The 21,416-nt window shown below is 51.5% G+C and overlaps 2 protein-coding genes across 3 annotated transcripts; one reads left to right on the top strand and one right to left on the bottom strand.

Moving 5' to 3' along the window:
- Positions 1-38: 38 nt before the first annotated feature.
- Positions 39-3,334, top strand: Htra2 (HtrA serine peptidase 2). The gene is made up of 8 exons (XM_041640061.1): positions 39-635; positions 740-944; positions 1,034-1,228; positions 1,480-1,512; positions 1,714-1,819; positions 1,973-2,042; positions 2,810-2,905; positions 3,003-3,334. The coding sequence occupies exons 1-8, from the start codon at positions 130-132 to the stop codon at positions 3,166-3,168; spliced, it is 1,377 nt and encodes a 458-aa protein (XP_041495995.1). The 5' UTR covers positions 39-129; the 3' UTR covers positions 3,169-3,334.
- On the bottom strand, positions 3,307-19,836 carry Loxl3 (lysyl oxidase like 3). Of its 2 annotated transcripts, XM_041640040.1 has the most exons (15): positions 19,521-19,836; positions 17,741-17,904; positions 16,736-16,950; positions 10,119-10,163; positions 9,466-9,525; positions 6,579-6,798; positions 5,888-6,068; positions 5,621-5,775; positions 5,259-5,426; positions 4,960-5,122; positions 4,547-4,790; positions 4,330-4,445; positions 4,120-4,256; positions 3,895-4,006; positions 3,307-3,778 (listed from the first exon to the last, which is right to left on the bottom strand). In XM_041640040.1, exons 1-15 carry the CDS (start codon positions 19,834-19,836, stop codon positions 3,705-3,707), a joined length of 2,370 nt encoding a protein of 789 aa, XP_041495974.1. In that variant the 3' UTR covers positions 3,307-3,704. The 2 variants fall into 2 exon arrangements, with proteins under 2 accessions (XP_041495974.1, XP_041495982.1); XM_041640048.1 differs by lacking the exons at positions 9,466-9,525; positions 10,119-10,163.
- Positions 19,837-21,416: the final 1,580 nt, after the last annotated feature.

Genomic DNA, 21,416 nt, shown 5'->3' with positions numbered 1-21,416 from the left:
TGAAGGGACTACAATTCCCGGCATGCACTGGACAGATACCGGCGTGCCTCGCTTCTCCAAGTGGGCTAGCTGGGCTTTAGGGCACCGCCTCATAGTAGGGCGGGCAAGGAGAGAGCCGAGGCGGAGCTGATGGCTGCGCTGAAGGCGGGGCGGGGTGCAGGCAGGAGCCTTCGGGCATGGAGGGCTTTGGGGGGCATCTTCTGGGGGAAGGGTCCCCTGTTAACCCCTGACCTCCGGGTTCTGATGACGTCAGGGACTCCTGACCCTCAGGCCCGGATGACTTATGGGACCCCCAGCCTCCCGGCCCGGGTGCCTGTAGGGGTCCCTGCATCACGGGCATGTCTGACGCCTGGGACCCCGGATATCTGGGCACGACTGACTTTGGGGACTCCAGACTCCGGTGCCCAGGATGCCTGCAGGAGCTCTGGAACCCGTCGGCGCGAATGGCTGGCGGTGGCGGTGGGCGCAGGGGGAGCAATGTTGCTGCTGTTGTGGGGCTGGGGGCGGGGCCCTCCCGCGGTGCTGGCTGCTGTTCCGGCTCCGCCACCCAAGTCTCCCCGGAGCCAGTACAATTTCATCGCAGATGTGGTGGAGAAGACTGCCCCTGCTGTGGTCTATATCGAAATCCTGGACCGGTAATGGTGAAGTTGACCGGGAGGTGTTGAAACCAACTGCCCTCAGGCAAGTGAGCAGAATGGGGTGGCAGCTGCAGTGTAATCGGTGCTTTCCTCCCTCCCAGGCACCCTTTCTCGGGCCGTGAAGTCCCCATCTCAAACGGTTCAGGATTCGTAGTGGCTTCCGATGGCCTCATCGTTACCAACGCCCACGTGGTGGCTGATCGGCGCCGAGTGCGAGTGAGGCTGCCTAGCGGAGACACTTATGAGGCCGTGGTCACAGCTGTGGATCCTGTGGCAGACATTGCCACGTTGAGGATTCAAACCAAGGTGGGGATGGAGGAGGCCTGGTCCGATGGCAGCTCTTCACTTACTCCCTTCTTAAACTTACCAGTTTGGGTGTACTCATTTCCCTTAAGGAGCCTCTTCCCACACTGCCCCTCGGCCGCTCTGCTGACGTCCGGCAAGGGGAGTTTGTCGTTGCCATGGGAAGTCCCTTTGCACTGCAGAACACGATCACATCTGGCATTGTCAGCTCTGCTCAGCGTCCAGCCAGGGACCTGGGACTTCCTCAAAACAACGTGGAATACATTCAGACTGATGCAGCTATTGATGTGCGTCCCGATGGACATGTGGAGCTAGGTTGGCGTTGGGGGGGAATGGCGGTCTGTTGTGGGCACCAACTGACAGCTGGTGGCTGGACCTATATTAGAGGTTGGGCTGCAAAATGCAGCCAGTCTAGGTCATGGGCTGGGAACAGAATTTGAAGAATTTCCCAACATCCTGGTTATGCCTATAGTCATAGAATTCCCAGAGGCACAGACTTTCAGATTCCTTTGATGTTTTCTTTCATCTTATCTCATAGTTTGGAAATTCTGGAGGCCCCCTGGTTAACCTGGTGAGTGCCATGTTCTTCTAAAAGAATCCATACCCCAGGTCAGTGTGGGGGAATGGTGGCTTTTTCTCTCATTTAAGGATTTTTGGTTAAGTTTCTGTAGTTTCTTGTTTATCTCCTGGTATCCAATCAGACCCCTGCCCCCAAATCCTTGCTGCTCTGCCATCTGTGTGGGCTAGGGGACAGAGGGCTGTGTCCCTGCAGGATGGGGAGGTGATTGGAGTGAACACCATGAAGGTGACAGCTGGAATCTCCTTTGCCATCCCTTCTGATCGCCTTAGGGAGTTTCTGCACCGCGGGGAAAAGAAAAGTGAGCCTTTCTTAGTAGGAAAGGGGCACCTTTAAAATGGAGGGTGGGACATAGGGGAGGGGCGTTCATTGCAACTTGTTGGAGAGGGCTCTACTGGTAGGAGGGAGGGAAAGCAGGTCTAGTTGGGTGGGTTCATCTGTCCTCTTTTTACAGATTCCTGGTTTGGAATCAGTGGGTCCCAGCGCCGCTACATTGGAGTGATGATGCTGACTCTGACTCCCAGGTATGATGCTGACTCTGAGTCCAAGTTATACTAGGGTTATGGTCTGGAGGACCACGAGTGTGTCTGTGCTTTACAGCTGGGCTCCGTTATGGGTCATGAGATGGGGGACAATGGGGGGCACCTGGACTCTGTTTTCGGTTTTGCTTTCATGTCTGTCTTTATCTAAGATGAGCTGTCGCAAGAGCTCATCCCTCTTCATCATAACTTTCTCATCCTACCGCGTCCTGTACCTGTCACTAGATTGGCTATATCATGTTACTGCTTCACTGCTGTGATTCAGAATCTTCATGGAGCTAGCATTAAAGGGCCATTTCCACTTATCTCTAACCACCTTGTAGCTTCTTCAGAACCACTTTGATTTTCTACTCCTATTTTGAGATGGGGTTTCTCTGTGTAGCCTTAGCTGTCCTGAAACTTGCTCTGTAGACCAGGCTGGCCTCAAACTCACAGAGCTCTGCCTACTGTGCCTCCCTAATGCTGGGATTAAAGGCATGTGCTACCACCACCCGGCTCATTTCTGTGTCTAACACCTTCTTATCTCATACGGTTGGTAGGACCCATCCTTCTAGGCTCAGCTTAGGTCCTGCCTTTCCTCAAGGTGGAATTCCAGAGTGACGCAAGTGCAGTTGGTTTCACACTGCGCGTCATTTGGAATCAGCACCTTTCACGTGTATATCCCACCTCCTAAACACTGGATGACAAACAGCGACCTGCCAAGATGAGAGAGGGCCTGGGTGCCGCTAATAGGGTGGTCTGTACCCTTCCAGCATCCTGGCTGAGCTGCAGCTCCGAGAGCCAAGCTTTCCTGATGTTCAGCACGGTGTCCTCATCCACAAAGTTATCCTGGGCTCCCCTGCACACAGGTGATGGAAGCCCTGCTCTGTGAGGTGGGTTGAATGGGGTGCGTGGACCCTTGAACTCAGCTGTCTACCCCTTCCTCTCCCTGCTCATCCTCCACAGGGCTGGTCTGCGGCCCGGTGACGTGATCTTGGCCATCGGGGAGAAAACGGTACAAAGTGCTGAAGATGTTTACGAGGCTGTTCGAACCCAATCACAGCTGGCAGTGCGGATCCGGCGGGGATCAGAAACACTGACCTTATATGTGACCCCTGAGGTCACAGAATGACTGGACTAGCAAGAGTATGAAACTCCTGCCCTGATTTCCTTCTTGCCTTCCTAGCCTAGGTTCTGAGTGCACCTGGGCCAAGGAGTCAATGGACCTATAGAGGGCAGGTTCCTCTAACCACCAGTACCAATCCTGGGCTCTGAAGAACACATTTTATATAAAATAAAATTATATCTAGCAACACGTTTCAGTCAAAAACGGGGGCTGGATCTTTTCCCCCACCAGAAGGCTAGAGGTAAAGCGGCACTTAGGAGAGCGTGAGAGCTGACCTCCCGGACCTCCCTGTTCAAGGAATGCGCTGCTGCCGGCACATGTGGGCAGTTCTCTGTGTGCTGTCTGTTGACTGAATCTCCGTGCTTGGCCCAGTAGGGGACGCACCAACTTTTGTTCACCAGTTCGTCATCGGCAGTGCACAGCTGGATGGGTGTAGTGGGCCTGCTGACATCAGGAGTTCTTGTGGGGCGCTCCTGACGTAATGGCAGCCTCAGACCCCTGCCATGGGGTCAGTGGTGGTTTGCTGAGAGGGCGGTGCCATTTCAGACGATCTGGTTGCTGGTCTGGCCAGGGTAGCGCTCAAACCTCCTGTTGGCTTCCTCACTGAAGGCATCACCTGCAGAGCAGACAGGCACTGTGGGGGGCTCCCCGCAGAGTCTTGGGGGGGAGATGCAGAAAACAGGCAGGGATGAAAGCTTTCTCCTATCCCCATTTGCCCTTCTCATCACCTACCAATGTGGCAGTTGTGTACCCAGATGCGATGCCCGTCGTATTTGCAGTTACACTTCATCGCGTTGTTGGTGAAGTCACTCTCTGCCACCTCAAAATTCGGGTTGATAACCACCTGTGAGTTAGAAAGAAGGCTGGTGTGACCCAGCCGCACTCCTCCTGTCCAAAGGTGTCTCCACCACCCACCCCAAACCGCAGTATCCGAAAGCCCAGGCAGATGCCAGGCACCTGGAGAATGTAGGTTCCTGGTTTCACATCTGTGATATCAATCCACTGACAGTCAATATCGTGCCTGTAGAGATCCCAGCATCCCACGGTGATGCCCTGCTCGCCAAAGTTGGCACACTCGTACCTCTTGGAGACATCTGAAGGGAGGGTTATATGTCAGTGAAGGGCAAGACAATGCTTGGGCTTAAGTCCACTCTAGCCTCAACTCACCCTCCAGACACTCGGTGTCTTCTAGACAGAAACTAGCTTTGTGGCCCTCAGCCACCTTGGTGCCATTGGGGGTCAGGATATCATAATGAGTGAAGATGTCCATACTGTGGTAATGCCTGTGGGACAAGGGAACTTGTGATTCTTTCCCGGATTCCAGCAGGCTTGTCACATCCCCTGCAGCCTTGCCTGTCTCTCTGGCCCCCGTCTGCCCTCTCACCCATGGCACTCATGCCACACCCAAGAATGGCGCCCAGCCTTGGGCCTAAAGTCAGCTCTTCCTAAGTTATGGATCTGGGAAGAGAATCGGAGCAGACGCCGGTGGCCATAAGGCCAGTTGGCCGAGCGGGCGGAGCTGGCCAGGCAGTTCTCCTCAGCAGCGCAGTACAGCATGTGCAGCGGTCGGTCCTCAATGTAGGCAGTCTCCTGTACCAGTGCGGAGTGCAGCAGCAGGTCCGAAGCAGCTGCGTGGGACAAGAGTGATGGAGTTACCGCTGTGGGCATTCCAGCTCCCTGTGGGACGCTGGGTTCTCACGGCCGAGGAGTGCCCCTCCAGATCACAGCGCATCTCCTCCAAGGGAGGGCTGGTCCAGGCCTGCCTTCTCCAGCGCACACTACCCAGCCGTCACTCACTCTCAGAACAGATAACCCCTGCAGTGAAGCGGGTTCCGGTCCTCTTGCAGGTGACGTGGGTGCTGTGATGGGCACATTGGCTCAGTGACAGCTCAGACCCCGTGCAGCGCACTCCACTCATTACCACCTCAGTTATGTTCCCCGAGTCCCAGTACCATGTCTCCTGGGGGGCGTGTAGGGAGGAGTTCTGGTGAGGCCATAGACTCCAGTTTCCAGGGCCAAAGGACTTGCTTCTAGTCCTTTGCCCAAAGCACAGACTTTGGTGACAACAGCTTGGTTTCCCACTTCTCCCCACTCACCTGCAGGCCATGGTTGGCGTAGCCCAGACCAAGTTGCCTGCAGGCCACCATGGCCTCCAGTGTTCCCCAGTCATCTCCACAGATGAGGCCCCAGCGAAGATGCCCGGGTACCCCTATTTGCACCTCAACTCGCCCCTCATAACGGCTTCGGCCCCCACTCAGTCGGATCTGTAGAGGTACAGGAGAAGCTTTGGGGGTGACAGGCTACAGCAGGGAGCAGAGACAGAGAAAGGACTAGCAAATGGCAGGGTTTGTGGGAGCTGTGGGCTGTGTGGGCCTGGGATAAAGGGCTGGATGCAGGCAAGCTGTGTTCTGGATTCTGGGCCTGTGTAGAAAGACCCAAAGTGGAGTGCACGACTGACCTTAGTCTCCACTCCAGTGTAGGGAAGGTTACATCGTACAGCGGCGTCCTGGCTATGGGAACAGTCCTCAGCTGTGATGTTCTTGGAGGGACACTTCCAGAGGGAGGGCTCCTGGCCAGAGCACCGGACTTCACTCAAGTGGATCGCACCCATGCCTAGAGTTGGAAGTCAAGGCTGAGGAGGTTGTAACTGACCTTCATTGCCCAGAGGACTCCATACCTTCCTAAGGAATGTACCCATGGTAGTGTGAACATCCGCTCCCCTCACCCTGCCCCATGCGGGCACCACTCAGGGCCTCTCGAGCAGTGCCAAAGCCCAGCTCTCGACACACCACGCTGGCTGCCTGCAGGTCCCATTTTCGGTCACAGACTGTTCCCCACGTGCCATCCTTCAGGACTTCCACTCGGCCCTCTCCCGGGTTGGCACCGCCCTTTAGACGCACACGGGCCTGTAGGAGACAGACGTGTCCAAAGAGGTGATTAGAAACAGTGGTTTAGGGGGCTGGAGAGATGGCTCAGTGGTTAAGAGCATTGCCTGCTCTTCCAAAGGTCCTGAGTTCAATTCCCAGCAACCACATGGTGGCTCACAACCATCTGTAAAGAGGTCTGGCCTTCAGGCATACAGACAGAATATTGTATACATAATAAATAAATAAATTATACATAATAATAAAAAAAAAAGAAACAGTGGTTTAGGGAGGGCTATGCAGCCCAAAGAGCTGAATGAGATTTTAATGACAGTGGGTGTCATCAGGTCTATGGCACAGCTACCAGAAGGTTCCGTGTCTTCTAAGATCAGAGCTGTGCTTAGTGAGTAGAGGACGGGCTAGGGAGCTCCCACACTGGGTGGGAAAAGGTCCCATTGACTGTCTTGGGCTGGGGGTGTAGGTGAACGATAGGCTTGCCTATCACGTGTCATCCTCAGTGCTGCAGAATGAAAACATTCATGCGTGACATACCTCCCCCTGAGGCTTCGTCTGCTGGTGCTTCCTCTGACCAGTCAAGGTGGCATAAAGAGGGCCTAGCACACAGCTCACCACCGCAGGGCTTCCCCCAGGGCATCTGGTGGTGTCATTGGCACGATAGAACTCCAGAGAACAGAGGGAGAGGTGGGCTTCTGTGCCCATACATGCTACCCCATGCAGACCGAAGGAGTGCTTCTGCTTCTGGGCCAGCATCCTGTGGGGAGGAGTGAGGTGCAGCAGGGTGAGGCCAAGTTCTTGCTTACCTGCCCCTCGGTCACCTGCCACCTCCACTCCCTACCCCACCCCAACTTCTCATGACCCCTCATCCTTCTTCTTCCCCCTCTGTGTTCTCCTTGGGAGAAACAGGATTGTTAGTGTGTAGAGAGATATTGTGTAGTCTAAAAGAACTTTGGACACTCAGTCAGGGGATTTGAGGGACTTTCAGTAGCAGAACCCTAGGGGAAGGGTGACCAGGTTTGATAGCAACCTTGTTCTTTTTGTTGTTTTTGTTTTTTTTGAGAGAGGGTTTCTCTGTATAGCCCTGGCTGTCCTGGAACTAGCTCTGTAGACCAGGCTGGCCTCGAACTCACAGAGATCTGCCTGCCTCTGCCTTCCAAGTGCTGGGATTAGTGTGTGCTACCACCACCCGGCTGCACTCTTGTTTTTAATGACCCGAAGGGAGGCTGAGGCCAACGAGGCCATGCAAATCGAATGGGAAGAGAGAAGAGATGGCTCAGAAGGAGTGGCTGACACAAAACTGGCCTGAATAGCCAGTGAGCGGGCCTTTCTGTCATGCTGTGAATGAACAAGCCAAATGACAATGAGCCAGGATGTGGAGGACTGAGGAAGTCTGCCTCCAAATGGCTTCTCAGAGGTCAGAGGGCTTCCAGTTTAGAAGCCCTATCATAATATGATAGGCCGCTATGGCAAGAATAGACTAGAAGACAACAGTATGAAGGACTAGCAGTGACCCTCTCTGGAACAAAGACAGATGCAAGACAGACGAAAGGTGGAGGGAAGGTGGCTGTGAACACCCCAGTGGCAAACATGACCCAAGACCCGAGTTGAGCTGCAGATGTCTGTAATGAGGTAGTTCATGCTTGTGCAATTACAACTGAGCACAGCCATTTGAGCAGGGAAACAGGACACAATTAGAGATGCTAACACTCAGAAACATCGTAGAGATGTCTGAGAAGAGGGGGTCTTGTAGATACCAACAGAACGGGGGCTTCAGCTAGGTGACTGGAGGAAGACTCCAGTCCTGGAGGCTGAACGGGCTCAGGGAGGAAGGGAATTATTGTAGTCAGGTGCCCTATCCCTGACACTAGAGAAAAGAGGGAATTTGACAATTGAAAGCCATTGGCTAGGAAGACAAGAGGAAAGGATATTTGGCAAAGGGCCAGGCAGTGGTGGCACATGCCTTTGATCCCAGTCCTTAGGAGGCAGAGCCAGAAGGATCTCTGAGTTTGAGGCCACCCTGGTTTACAAAGGGGCTTCCAGAACAGCCTGGGATACACAGAGAAACCATTTCTCAGAAAACAAACAAACAAACAAAAACCGCACACACAAAACAGGCAAGGGAAGCAGGACACTTTACAGAATACCTTCAGAAGCCCAGGATAAATGGATCCTGAAAACCAAAGCGAACAGGTACTGTCGGTGTCCTGTTTGGCTGAAATCACAGGAACAGACATCTAACTTCTACACTCGCGCTCACTCACTCCCTATAACCGATACAAAATGGTTATAAAGTGTTCACTTTAATGTGGGGGTCAGGAAGGACAGTTATGGTGGGAAAAGATGACTCAAGCCAAAGACGGTTGCAAGAACTTACACTCCTCAAATCCTGAGCTCGTCGACAGCTACCAGGGACAGAAGCCCATGGGTGAGGTATACCATTTTGGGGACAGGGAGGTAACCGGGGAACACGGGAGCTTGCTGAGGAGGGAACAATGGAAAGGATGCCTTCACTGGTCCTCAGTCACAAGTTATCAGTGAGATTTTAGTGGTGCTGTCTGCCTTTTAGAGAAGAGTTGAATGGGTTGGAAGTTTCCTACTCCCTTGAATTCTGAGGGAGCCCAGGAAGAAACTATGGGACCGGATGCCTAACTATTAGCAGGTAGCCAGGCAGGAGCCGTGATTCTTAAGCTATTCTCAGAGAGGTTCCATATGCCACCCTCCACACCAGGTAAACGTAAAGTATTATGTGTAAATGCATGTGGGTTTGTGCCCGAGAAAGTGGGAGGAGGGCAGCAGCACCAGATCCTCTGGAGCTGAAGATAAAGGCTTTTACGGGTTGCCCAATGTGGGTATCAGGAATTAAATTCAGATTCCCCAGAAAAGCAGTGTGCACTCTTAACCACGAAGCCATCTCTCCATCCCCTGGTAATATTTACTTTTAAAAAAATGGAAATAAGAAACATTCATCGAATAAAGCAGGACTAGAAAACTGATCTCTTGGCTGCACTGTGACCTTATGGGGAGAGCCCGGCATGGCACAGAGGGCTAGATTCTACTGGAACTCACAGGAGGAAGACAAGTACACAAGGCAAGAACCAAAAGCCCTATGATTAACAATCCCCAGAGATTCGCATTACAGCACCTTACTTCACATTTCTAGAAGGATCTGGAAGGTGACTGTCACGGCTGCCACTCCGCCTCTCAACAGTTCCACAGTCCAACAGGCCTGTCTAGGCCCCTTCCCTGGTTACAGCCCTGCCCCTGCCCACCCTGCCTTTTCCCTGGTTACAGCCCTGCCCCTGCCCACCCTGCCTTTTCCCTGGTTACAGCCCTGCCCCTGCCCACCCTGCCTTTTCCCTGGTTACAGCCCTGCCCCTGCCCGCCCTGCTTTTTCTCTGATTCCAACCCCAAACTCATTTACCTCTTGCTTGGGCCCCTGCCCACCCGGGGCTTGTGTTTGACTTTAAACTTGTTGATTGCTCTGCAAAAAGGACAAAGACGTTGACAGAGGTGCTGCTTGAGGTTATGGTCCAGGAAAATGAAGCGTTCTGTGTCTAGGACAGGAAGGGCAACTGACTTCCCTGCGCACTGAGATGGCTGATGCCACCGGAGGGCATACACTTAGCAACTCCCAACACTCACTGGGATAGGTGCCACTGAAGGCAAATCCAGTTACGGAAATCCAGGTGAGGGAGTGGTGAGGAGGTCAGCTGAAGGTCAAGGGAGGAGAGAGTGGAAGTGGTAAAGGACCAAGGGAGTGGCGGTAGGTGGGGAGGAGGAAGAACGCAGGGGCTGAGGCTGCAATGGAAGCCTTTTGGGAGAAAGAGAAAGACACAGTATCTCCCCAGCTGTTCCCACACAACTCCCTAAGATTAAAGCTTCCTAAGATCAAAGCTCACCCCACTCCCATGCTTGCCTCCCTCCTTCCCTCCCTTGGGAGTAACCACTATCCAGCTACATCCCTAATCCATAGGTTGGGTTCTGGGATGGATATGGATAGGTTTTCCATCCATCCATCCACCTCCTGAAGCCCCAGGGGGCTGCCAGGAGGTCCCGGGGCTCTTGCCCCTTTACCTTCCAAGGGGCTTGGGGCGTCGGGCTGCTCGCTTCCTCAACTTTCTGTGAGGGTAAGACAAGATCAAGTCAGGATTGGTGCAGAACCAAGTGGAAAAGGCCAATGCACCCAGAACCAGGGGCAAGATTCCTTTCCCAATAGAGAGCTTCCGAAAGTAGCGTGATGTCATCAGCTATTGCTAAGGCCCTATAGGCTGTCCTAGCCCATGAACGGGGGTGAGCTTCAGTGAAAGCCGTGGACTCAGAACAGTGTCCTAGTACCAAGACTGTTAGAAAGTGGATCAGGACAAATGAGCTGGGCTGGGTGGTGATGGCACACACCTTTAACCCCAGCACTCAAGAGGTAGAAGCAGGCCTATCTCTGTGCGTTTGAGGTCTGCCTGGTCTACAAACTGAGTTCCAGGACAGCCAGAGTTGTTACATAGAAAAACCCTGCTTTGCCGGGCGGTGGTGGCGCACGCCTTTAATCCCAGCACTCGGGAGGCAGAGGCAGGCGGATCTCTGTGAGTTCGAGATCAGCCTGGTCTACAGAGCTAGTTCCAGGACAAGCTCCAAAGCCACAAAGAAACCCTGTCTCGAAAAAACCAAAAAAAAAAAAAAAAAAAAAAAAAAAAAAACCCCTGCTTTAAAAAAAAAGATGAGGAATGAGGGCTTCTGGGTCTGTAGGTTGGTGGAAAACTCTAGGGGAGTCCAGAGGATGGGTGTTGCCGAATATTTGTTTACACTCTGTGAAGATGTGCCATTGTGATTGGTTTAATAGAGAGCTTAATGGCCAATAGCTAGGCAGGAGAGAATAGGCAGGACTTCCTGGCAGAGACAGGAACTCTGGATGAATCTAGGTGTGCATGAGATGCCAGGGAGACATTAAAGTTGGCCCTACAGTACAGAGGAGAGGTAGCTGAGCCACATGGCAGAACATAGATTAACAGAAACAGGTTAATTTTAGTTACAAGAGCTAGTTGGGAAAAAGCCCAAGCTAAGGAAAACCTTTCATAATCAATAATAAGCCTCTGTGTTGTTATTTGTGAGATGGTGGCCCAAAAGGAAAGTCTGACTACAGAGGGGCCATTGGGATTTGGAGGACATAGGAATAGCTTGGGTCAGACCTAGGGAAGCTAAGTGCACCTCTTTTACTCCTTTTTGTTTCTTTCTCTCTGTGTGTGTGTTTGTGTGTATGTGTCTGTATATGTGTGTATCTGTGTATGTGTGTGTGTATGTGTTATTCCTGATTCTTGGATGGTCTCTCCAAGGACCAGAGACTTCTGGAGCATGGATGGAGAACCACATATCTGAAGATGTTAGCTTGGTTTGGCTGTGAGTCTTCTTCCTGCCCAGGTTCCAGTCCCATAAGCCTGATCATTCACAAGCTGAGCTCATCCCCCAAAGGTGCTTGCAGGGAAGTCAATCTTTTAAATTGGCCTCAAAAATTGACTTCCTTCCTTCTCCAGGAGGTTTCCTAGATTCAATTTATCCTTATTGTCTCTCTAATTTCGAAGACTTTAATTATGGCCACTCTTTGTCCTGTCCAATACTATGTAGGGCTTTGTTTTGGTGGGGGGTGGGGGCGTGCAGTGAGGTGGGGTACAGGGTTGGGGTCTTGATGTGAGTCCTGCCTGGTCTAACACTTGAACCAGTGTCTCACACCAGGGTTACAGGATAGAGCAGGGCCTGGTAAGCGCAGGCCTCATCTGGTTTTGAAGAGGTTCGTGACTCCCTGTTGTCATCTTGGTTAGCATTTCTTTGTCCATATTCCTGCCCTGTCACTTCTCTTCAGTACTTACATATTCTGGCATAGTATACTGTGTGAAGGTGCATAGGATTTTATATGTGCATTTTTATTGGTTTGCTTTTTTTCCCCTGAAGGCTGTCCAGGCTGGCCTTGAACTTGGAATCCTCTTGCCTGAGTCTCCCAAGTACGGATTACAAACAACACGTGCTATCATGCTTTTGTTAGGCATGACGTAATTCTCTTGCCCGAGTTTCCCAAGTACTATGATTACAAACACGTGCTATCATCGGGTATGACTTTTTAAAATTTTTTTGTGAGTTTGGTTTTATGTGTGTGGGTATTTTGCCTGCACATATATCTGTGTACCATGTGTGTGCCTGATGCTCTCAGAGATCAGAAGAGGGCATCAGAGTTCCAGAACCGGAGTTCTAGATGGTGGTGAACCACGATGTAGGTGCTGGGACTTAAACCTTGTGTGGTCTGGAAACACAGCTGGTACTCTTAACTGTTGAATCTCTCCAGTCCTTGTGTTTTTTGAGATAGGTCTCACTATGTAGCTGAGGCAGGCCTCAAATTTAAATGTAGCCAAGGATGGCTTTGAAGGCCCGTGCTACAGACCCAGCTTGTAATTGTTTTAAAAGGCATTTGTTTCATTAAAAAGTTAAATAATTTACTTATGTGTGTGTGTGCGCATGTGCAGGCATCCATGGAAGCCAGAAGACATTGGATTTCCTGGAGCTAGAGTTATAAGTGTTTGTGGGACCTGATGTGGAAGCTGGGAATTAGCTCAAGTCCTCTGAAAGAACATCAAGTACTTTTGACCACTGAGTCATCTCTCCAGCCCTGTGATTATTTTATTAGGAAAACCCATCTGAAAAAATAGAGCCACAGCCTGATCATGTAATCTCATAGACCTCTTCATTAAAACACTCCTTTTCCTCTCTTTTGGAGACAGGGTCTCCAAGTTGGCCTAGAATTCCAGATCATCCTGCCTTAGGCTCCAGGCTGCTGGGTGTATGGGTGAATACCAGCATGCATAGCTTCAGAGAAACACTCTACTGTCACATGATGTGGTGGTACCTTTAATCCCAGCACTTAGGAGGCAGAGGTAGGTGGACCTCTGTGAGTTGAGGCCACCCTCAGTGAGTTCCAGGACAGTTAGGACTATGTAGATACCCTGTCCCTCCCCCAAACAAAATAACATGACAACCAAACTCGTTACTGTCTTTTCCCCATTGCCTTTAGTAGGAAGGTCCAGCAGGGCCTGCAGATCCGTGGTCTGGTACCCAACTACCTCCCTTATGATTTATCATCTTTATACTCTCCACACCTCGCACAGAGGTCAGGAAACATGCGCCATAGTGACATGAACGAAAAGGTGACCTCTTAAACTGGGCACAGTGGGAAAAGCCTGTATTCCCAGGACTCAAAGCTGAGGCAGAGGGCTCGCCAGTTCAACTGCTACATAAGGAGGCTGTCTTTTATAAAGACACAACAGAGAAGCTCCGAGAGCCTCGGTTTCATAACCTGCACAAGAGCAGCAAAGAATTCTGATAGCTATACATTTGTTCTTTTTTTTTTTTAATTCTGTAGCTTTCACATATTCTAGAACACCAAAACAAGTTTGAAAGTTATTGGTGCAAAACTGGGCATGGTGGAGCACATCTGCAATTTAGTTGAAAAAAGAAACACCTGAAGTTGATTGTTGGTCTACACGTACACACACTCATGCATACACATATGTGTGCACGCAACATAAACACATACACACATAATAATAAAAAACATAAATAAAACAATCCAAAGTCAAAGTAATGATTAGAAATGGGTCAAATGCCACACATCAGCTGGGCATGGAGATAGACAGACCCGTAACCTCAGTACTTGGGAGGTGGGGGCAGAAGGATCAGGAGCTCAAGCCAGGGAAAAATGAGATGTAATCTCAAACAAAAAGAAAAGCAAAACAAAAACAGCTCTGGGAAGAGGACAGGTGAGATGCTTCGCATATAAAGGAGTTTGATGTCTAACTGCCAATCTGAGTTCAGTCCCTGGGACCCACATGGGAGAGAGCCTTCTCTGGCACACCACCCTCTGACACCCATGTCTTCACAGTGGCACTCAAATTAAGTGAAGAGGTAATAAAAATTAAAAAAGAGCAAAACAAAACCTCTGCTTAAAATCCTCTAATGTCCCGCACCTCACAGAGTGAAGCCACAGTCTCCCCTTCTTGATCTAGCTCGCCAGTCCTCCTCTACCGTCTCCTGTATGACGTCACCTACCACGTTCTCCCTCGCCTCTTAGCTCCAGCCACAAATGCTTTCTCGCCATCCCATTCTCCTAATTCCTCATCCTCTCTGACACGTCTGGATAGCTGTGCCCTCGCCGCTCCCACTTCCTTACCCTTTACTCCCTGCACACTACAGAGACAGGCAAACCTAGGGATTGCTTAGCAGTTGGTCTCAATTGCCTTGAGATATACATACACACCCCCTTTCTCAACAGACCACGTAGCACCCTGGAACCTCTGCCTGCATCTTGCTGCATGCATATCCATCTCTGAACAAAGCAATTAGGTCACTCTGGCATACGGCTGACCTAGCAACCCTTAGTAACTCCCTTTTTGGCGTGAATACATCCTGGAACATATTCAGGAACTAGGGAAGTGAACCTGTCCAGCCTAGGCAGGCAAACTGTATTCTCTGAGTATACTTTCAGGGAAAGGCCACAGTTTACCATTGCATGCCTATGCCATGATTGGGTATGCATAAGATTAAAATCAGATGCATCATGGGAAAAGATATGAGCAGTAAACAAAGGCTTCTATAACTCAAGCCTGTCAATCAAAATAGGAAATCGCCCACGGTTCATCCCTTAACAACCAGCTCTTCTCCCAGACCCCAAAAGGAAGTCCTGGGCAGTGACCAGGTGTCCTGGAGCATTCTAGCTCAGGCGTCCTGGAGCACTCTGGCTCAGGCGGCCTGGAGCACTCTGGCTCAGGTGACCTGGAGCATTCTATCTCAGGCATCCTGGAGCACTCTGGCTCAGGTGGCCTGGAGCACTCTGGCTCAGGCGGCCTGGAGCACTCTGGCTCAGGCGTCCTGGAGCACTCTGGCTCAGGCGTCCTGGAGCACTCTGGCTCAGGCGTCCTGGAGCATTCTATCTCAGGCATCCTGGAGCACTCTGGCTCAGGTGACCTGGAGCACTCTGGCTCAGGCGTCCTGGAGAATCTAACTCAGGCATCCTGGAACACTCTGGCTCCATCTTGGAGCACTCTGGCTCAGGCGTCCTGGAGCACTCTGGCTCGGGCATCCTGGAGCACTCTGGCTCGGGCATCCTGGAGCACTCTGGCTCATGCGGCCTGCTGGCCTCTTGCAGTCCATCTGTCCCATACGTTTCACATTAGAATAAAATCCTTTCCCATGTGGCTATTTGTGTGTGCTCTTTCAATTCTTTGAGTAAGAAGCCATGACACGGTAAGACTACCATCCTTACATTTTATAAATTCACTTATTTTCTGGTTGTCCCCTGGTCTGTGCTCACTGTGGAATCTCCAAAGTCTACAGTAGAAGCCGTCACAGAGTGGGACATCAACTATGCTGGATGAGCGACTCTCTAGCCCTTGTTTCACTCCATCCTCTTCTCCTGGAAAAGCTTGAACTTAAATCCCACCACTGTTTTAGAACCTAGTGTTTGGGTCCTGAAAGACAGCCTGGATGACATCCAGGGCACAGCACAGCTTTTGTAAAATGGTGTCAGTCTGCAGACAGCTCAACTGTCTGCCTTTGGGCCGAAAGATGTGTTTGGGTACCACGACAAAGAAAGTTCCAATAAATATGGAAATGAATGGATATTAGAGAATGTGTTGACTTTAAAAAAACCATTTTCTTACTCTACAGACAAATGCTCTTTGAGAGGAAGTTGCTAAACAGAAAGTTTGTGAGCACTTCAGGAACACGTGGTCCTCCTTAGCGATCTACAACTATTGAAATAATAAAATTGCGCTCAAGCCGCTCTGAGCGTTTTCTGTGAAGGAGTACTGAATTGGAGGCTGGAGGCTGCTGCGAGAACAGCCAGCTGGAGTTTAGAAAAACTACAGAAATCCCCCATAATTTCATTAGAGACCAGAGAACGAAATATTGGTTACATTATCGCCGCTTTCTGCCCAGCGTATATTCAGGTTCAAAAGGCAGCTTTATCGGTATTAGAGATAAGACCTGAAACGGTTTCCTGTCTCAACATGAGGCAGATGCCAACTTTCTTCAAAGACTGGCACTTCTACAACACACTTCCCCGTTGGATCACATCTTAAGCAGTGGCAGTGTGTTCAATGGAAAGCCACCGGGCCGGCAAGGAGCCTGGCAGCAAGTGAAATAAGTAAGAGCCGAAGAAGGCGAGCATTTGGGGCCTGCAACTCTCCAACTGGCTGCCAGGCTAGTAGGGGCTGTTTATCCAAACTATTGAGATGCTTCAGGAAGGAAGCCGCCCTTTGCACAGAACCGTTCACTAGGGTGGGTGACTCGGAGCTGGCCAGTCCCAGTTCCTGAGGCCCTAGGCGCAGCCTGGAGAAGACACCCGCAGGCACCGCCTACGCCTCCTCTGCCTCCTCCTCCGACAGGCGGCCGCACCCTCTGTGAACTCTGAACTTGTGAGACTCCAAGGCCCAGGCTCGAGAAATCTGCCTGACGACCGATGACGTCACCCTCACGTCCTCTCATCCTGCCACTCGCCTATCTGCCTGTTTCCTATCCTGGGTAGGAGAGCCTTCGAGGTTGGTTTCCCTGTTGCCTTGTGGCACAGCAGACTCCCGGGTTCCCTCTCTTAGACCTGCCCCCCCCCCCCAGTACCCATCATCCTCGCCAAAGTCTGCCAACACCCCCGAACCCCGCACCTGTAGAAGGCAATGTTGACTCTCTTTGCTCCGGGGAAGCCTAGCATACCGCAGACCACGTGGCTGTTGTGAGCACTCCAGCCTTTATCACACACTTGTGACCATCCTTCAGGAAGCCTGACTTCAACCAGACCCTCAGTCACAGGCAGGGGTCGCCTGCCCCAATCCACAGCTGGTCGGAGCCGCACCTCCTCCACTTGCAGGTGATGCTCCACCTGAGATGGGACCAGAGGCAGGGTTAGAATAGATAGATAGATAGATAGATAGATAGATAAGTAAAAGAATAAAAATCCCAGTAGCAATGCCTTGCCACCCTGAAGGAACCCCGGTTGTATCTACTGTTGGGACCACCGAGACAAGGCTAAGGAGGAAGCCAGGGGAACTGCCTGTCAGGGGGATGTGCCCCAGGCGGCAGTGTGTGCCTTGCCCGAGAGATAATAACAGGGCCCAAAGGCACTTAGAAAGGGAAGCTATAATAAAGTCTGCTTGAAGCAGGAGGCAAGCTTCACAGGAAGTGTCATAGGACGAGGAGAAAGTATAAAGATACCGAGGAGAGCAGCAACGTTGGAGGGAGTGACGGGTGACCAGGAATGAACTGGAGAGGCTCGTGCCAGGTTTAGTAACTTGAATGTGAATACTTAAAATAGTTGGATTCGGGAGCTAGAGCTCTTCCAGAGGACCTGGGGCTCAGTTCCCAAGACCCCACGGCAGCTCACAACCACCTGCAATTCAGTTCCATGGGATCCAGCGGCCTTTTCTAGCCTCTGCCTGCACTAGGCAGACACCGGGTGCACAGACACACATGGCTGCAAAGCACTCATACGCAGTTTTTAGAACTGTATCTTGCAGAGCAGCAGAATCTCATTTGCCCAAACCTTCCAAGTTTCCCAGAAATTTACATTACCCCATAAAGGTTTATGGGATCCCTTTATATCTCTTCTAACCACATCTGGCCATCCCACAGCTTTTTGGGTGTGTGTATGTGTGTGTGTGTGTACTACTGACCTCAATGACATTGGAGTCTGAGAAGCCAGGAAGGCGCTGGTCCTTGCAGATGACCCCAGCATCCTCATCGTGGGTACAGTCACTGTTTCCCCAGCCCCGGGAGGCACATTCTGTCACACTTCCCTCAGTCCCACGGCAGCTCAGATTGTCCAACCAGATCCGGCCTGTGGAAAGGGAGGTGAGCAGACAGAGAAATGCTTGAGGAAGAAGGGTGAAGGAGTAATGGGGCTGCAGAGGAAGCTGGTGGCTTCATGTGGCCTTAAGGATAATTCTGCCCCCTCCCTTTTTTGTGAGAAGGGACAGGGGACTCTGGAGGGGAAGAGGAAAGAGGGTATAAGGTTGATACAAGGTTGGTGGTGATCTGGGACACTGAAAAATTGATGAATTAAAACAACACCAACCAAGAATCAATGTTTGAATTCTCATCAATAAGGATTCATTCAATAGTAGCTATAATTAAGTCTCTATTATTGCCAAACGCTCTGCCGTAGTATGTACACACTTATCATTAGACTGGAGCTGACAGATGATGACTTTATGCAAACAGACGGGGGCTCCAAATATGATATAACTTACCTAAGAGTCTGACTTCTCACTGAGACTTGGGAATCCTAGATTCTTTTACTTCACTCTGGCGTTCTTCCCTGTGGCATTTTTCTGTATGCCTATGTTGCCTGCTGCCACAGAAACCCTATTTTTACTTTCCAGATCATATTCAATATCGTTGACCACTCAGAACTGGGAGGGACCTTCTCAAAGGTATGCATCACAGCCGGTGTTCAGGATGCCTCACCTAGTCGAACAAAGCTTACCGTTCTGCCTCACAAGGCCACAGAATCACCAGAAAGTCCTTGTGACTCTTTACAACTTTCCCCAACCAGGTCTGATTCAGTCCTTCGATGCCACCCAGAAAACCCTTCAGCCATGACCGGCCTTCCTGAATATGAACACGTAATTGCTAACTGAGGCTTGTTTGTTTCTGGGCCAGACTTTTTTTTTTTTTTTTTTATAGCCATGCCTCCTGAAACGTGGCTTCTGAGAGTGGTTTCACTGTTCTCTCTCCCATCTCTGTCTCCCCTTTCCTCCCTCTTTCTCTCTAGAGGACTACCTCTGAGCTACACCCACCCAGCAGTTCCACTTTCTACTGTCCCTCTCCAGGTGTGCCATCTCCAAGTGGCACTCTATCTCAGAAGGGGTAGAGCCCTTGGGCACAGGGGCATCAACACAACAGCAGGTTGCATGTCTATCTGCCGACCAGTCCCACTGTGGGTCCTTCTGGTCCGCGCACGTCCAGCCTCAGAGGATTGTGTCCCAATGCTCACACCCGTACTTGTGCCCTGAGTTCCAGCTTGCTCATTTTAGCTCTAGCCTGGATCCTGATTTTGCCAGCTGTAGTATATGACCCCTTCTAGCCATGGGACATGCAGACACCATTCACCAGCTCTCGTATTCTCATCAAGTTAGCTGCATCTGGATCATTCAGGGGTCACCTGCACTGGGTCATCTGTGTGCATGGCTCTGCAGAATCTTTGCAGAAGAGAACTTATCAATGCCCCCCTTCTTTGTGCACATAGAGCATTGGAGGCTCATGGGAAGCCCAGGCTAGCCCCAGGGCATATGGCCCAGAAATCACTGTTAGATGGTTTATTATCCATGGATTTACTTAATTCTATCCACTCTCGGTGTACCACGTCCCCATGGCTGTGCCATCATGGTGTTCTTCTTTCTGTGTCTTGAGCTACGTTAGGTAATGTCTGGGCTAGCCCGAAGCATCACTCACCTGTTCCTGGGCCATATTTGGCACTATGAGTCCAACCCGTGGCTTCCGTGAAGCCCAGCTCCCGGCAGAGGACATGGGCAGCCTGTAGTGTGAAGTCATCATCGCAGATGGTGCCCCATTCACCGGCACGTTGTATTTCCACACGGCCCTCATAGGGCTTTCTAGGAAAGCCAGCCAGTCGGAACCTCAGCCCCTGGCTTCCCGCCTTCTTCTCTGGGTCAGTGGAAGGGGATGGAGACCCCACACTGGAGCCGCACAGCAAGGGCAGCAGCAGCAGTCCCCAGGAGTAGCAATACCACACACTGACAGGTCTCATGGCAGGCAAGGCCCGAGGGGGGCACTAAGGGACAAAGAGGGAGAGACACTAAATGAGATAGGGAACAAAACAGGCACAGCCTTAGAAACTTAGTTATGGGGTGCGGGGTGGGGGGAGGCCCGCCTTTCCCTTTGCAAATAACAAAACTGTTATAAGTTCTGTCCCACAATGTCCTTCCCTAGTTTGGCATCATTATCATCATTCCCTTCCTCTTCATTTACTCCCATTCATGGGCTGGGTGTGGGGTTATAGGCCAAGTGTGAGGATGGTCCAGATAAACAGAGGGATTGGGAAGAGACACACAGAGAGGGTGACCCAGACTGACAGGATGTGAGAGGAAGGAGGGAGACTGTGGGAATGGAGGGAAAAACCAGAAGGACACAGACTAGGTGACAGACACATTGAGTATGGATAGACATGATACAAACCCAAACGCATAGTATGGGCGGGCGGTGACACAGAAGGCACAAGCCACGAGGAGAGGGAATAAAGGCCACAGTGCAGGCACAGGAGAAATGACAGGAGGAGCCCTGCAGCAGCAGGCTCAGTCAGCAGTACAGGCGCGGAGAGCCTGGGAGAACAGCCACAGCCATCTGAGAACCATGAATGAGAAGACTATGAGCAGTTTTCTGCGGAAGCAGATGCCCAGGCAGGACAGACAGGCTGAGGCTAAACAGAGAAGGAGGACTTTCAGCCACCCTCCCTAGCACATGGACTCATAAATATCCTGCAGGGTCAGGGGGCTCCCGGAAAGCTAGGTTCAAGCCCCGCAGGGTTTGTCCAATCTTCCTCTAACAGTACTGTTTCTGTCACCGGGCAACCACAAGCTAGGGCTGGCTCCTTAGTTCAGGCCTTCTCTATCCAAGGCTGAAAACAGCCCTCCACAGCAAGGGGGCCCCCAGAACTGCTTCCCCCAACTCAGACAAGACAGCTTTGTTTGGGGGGCATTTGGCTTGGTAGCCCTGGTTTAGGGCCTCCTAACTACACCCTGAAGCCTCCATCCCCAAGATCTGCTTAGCTCGCCACTCTTGCGATTCGCTCCTTTAGCAATAAGAAAACTGTCAGTTGGTCGGCTTTTCCGACTGACTCCATCCCAAATCAACTTTCCCTCTGGTCCACCGTCCTCTCCATCCCCAACTCCTTTTCCTCCTGGCCTGCAGTGACTCCCCTACCTTCTTCTCCTAGGCAGAGAGAGCTCCAGGGGCTGGGAGCAGAGTGCTGGTCCTGGAGATTAGTTTTAGGACTTCCCAAAAAAAAATTGTTCGGCCAGGGGAGACTGGACCCCCCCTTCCTCCCCCCTCTTCGTTGGCCCCTCCCACATCCCCTAGAGCCCTCCCACATTCCGCTTTCTCCCTCCATTCCAGCCAGGCCAGTTCCCTCCTCTAGATCTTCCCCTCCCCCGTGGAGCTGGCTGCAGCCGTCCCCCTACCCCCCACCCCTCTCCCGACTCAATGAAGCTTTCTTTTTTTCCCCCCCGCAGGTTGGAGGTCCGTCAGACGCGGTCAGGGTGCTGGACTTGCAAACGGTTTCGGGATCGGGCCCCTGTGGAGGCGGGAAACTTTCCAGCCCCCAGCCGTTCC

This window comes from Microtus oregoni, unplaced genomic scaffold (assembly GCF_018167655.1).
Source record: "Microtus oregoni isolate MIOR12 unplaced genomic scaffold, Mior012 000002F_ref0000024, whole genome shotgun sequence".
NCBI lineage: Eukaryota > Metazoa > Chordata > Mammalia > Rodentia > Cricetidae > Microtus > Microtus oregoni.
The sequence above is the reverse complement of the archived record's forward strand: the minus strand, read 5'-3'. Positions and strand labels throughout refer to the sequence as shown.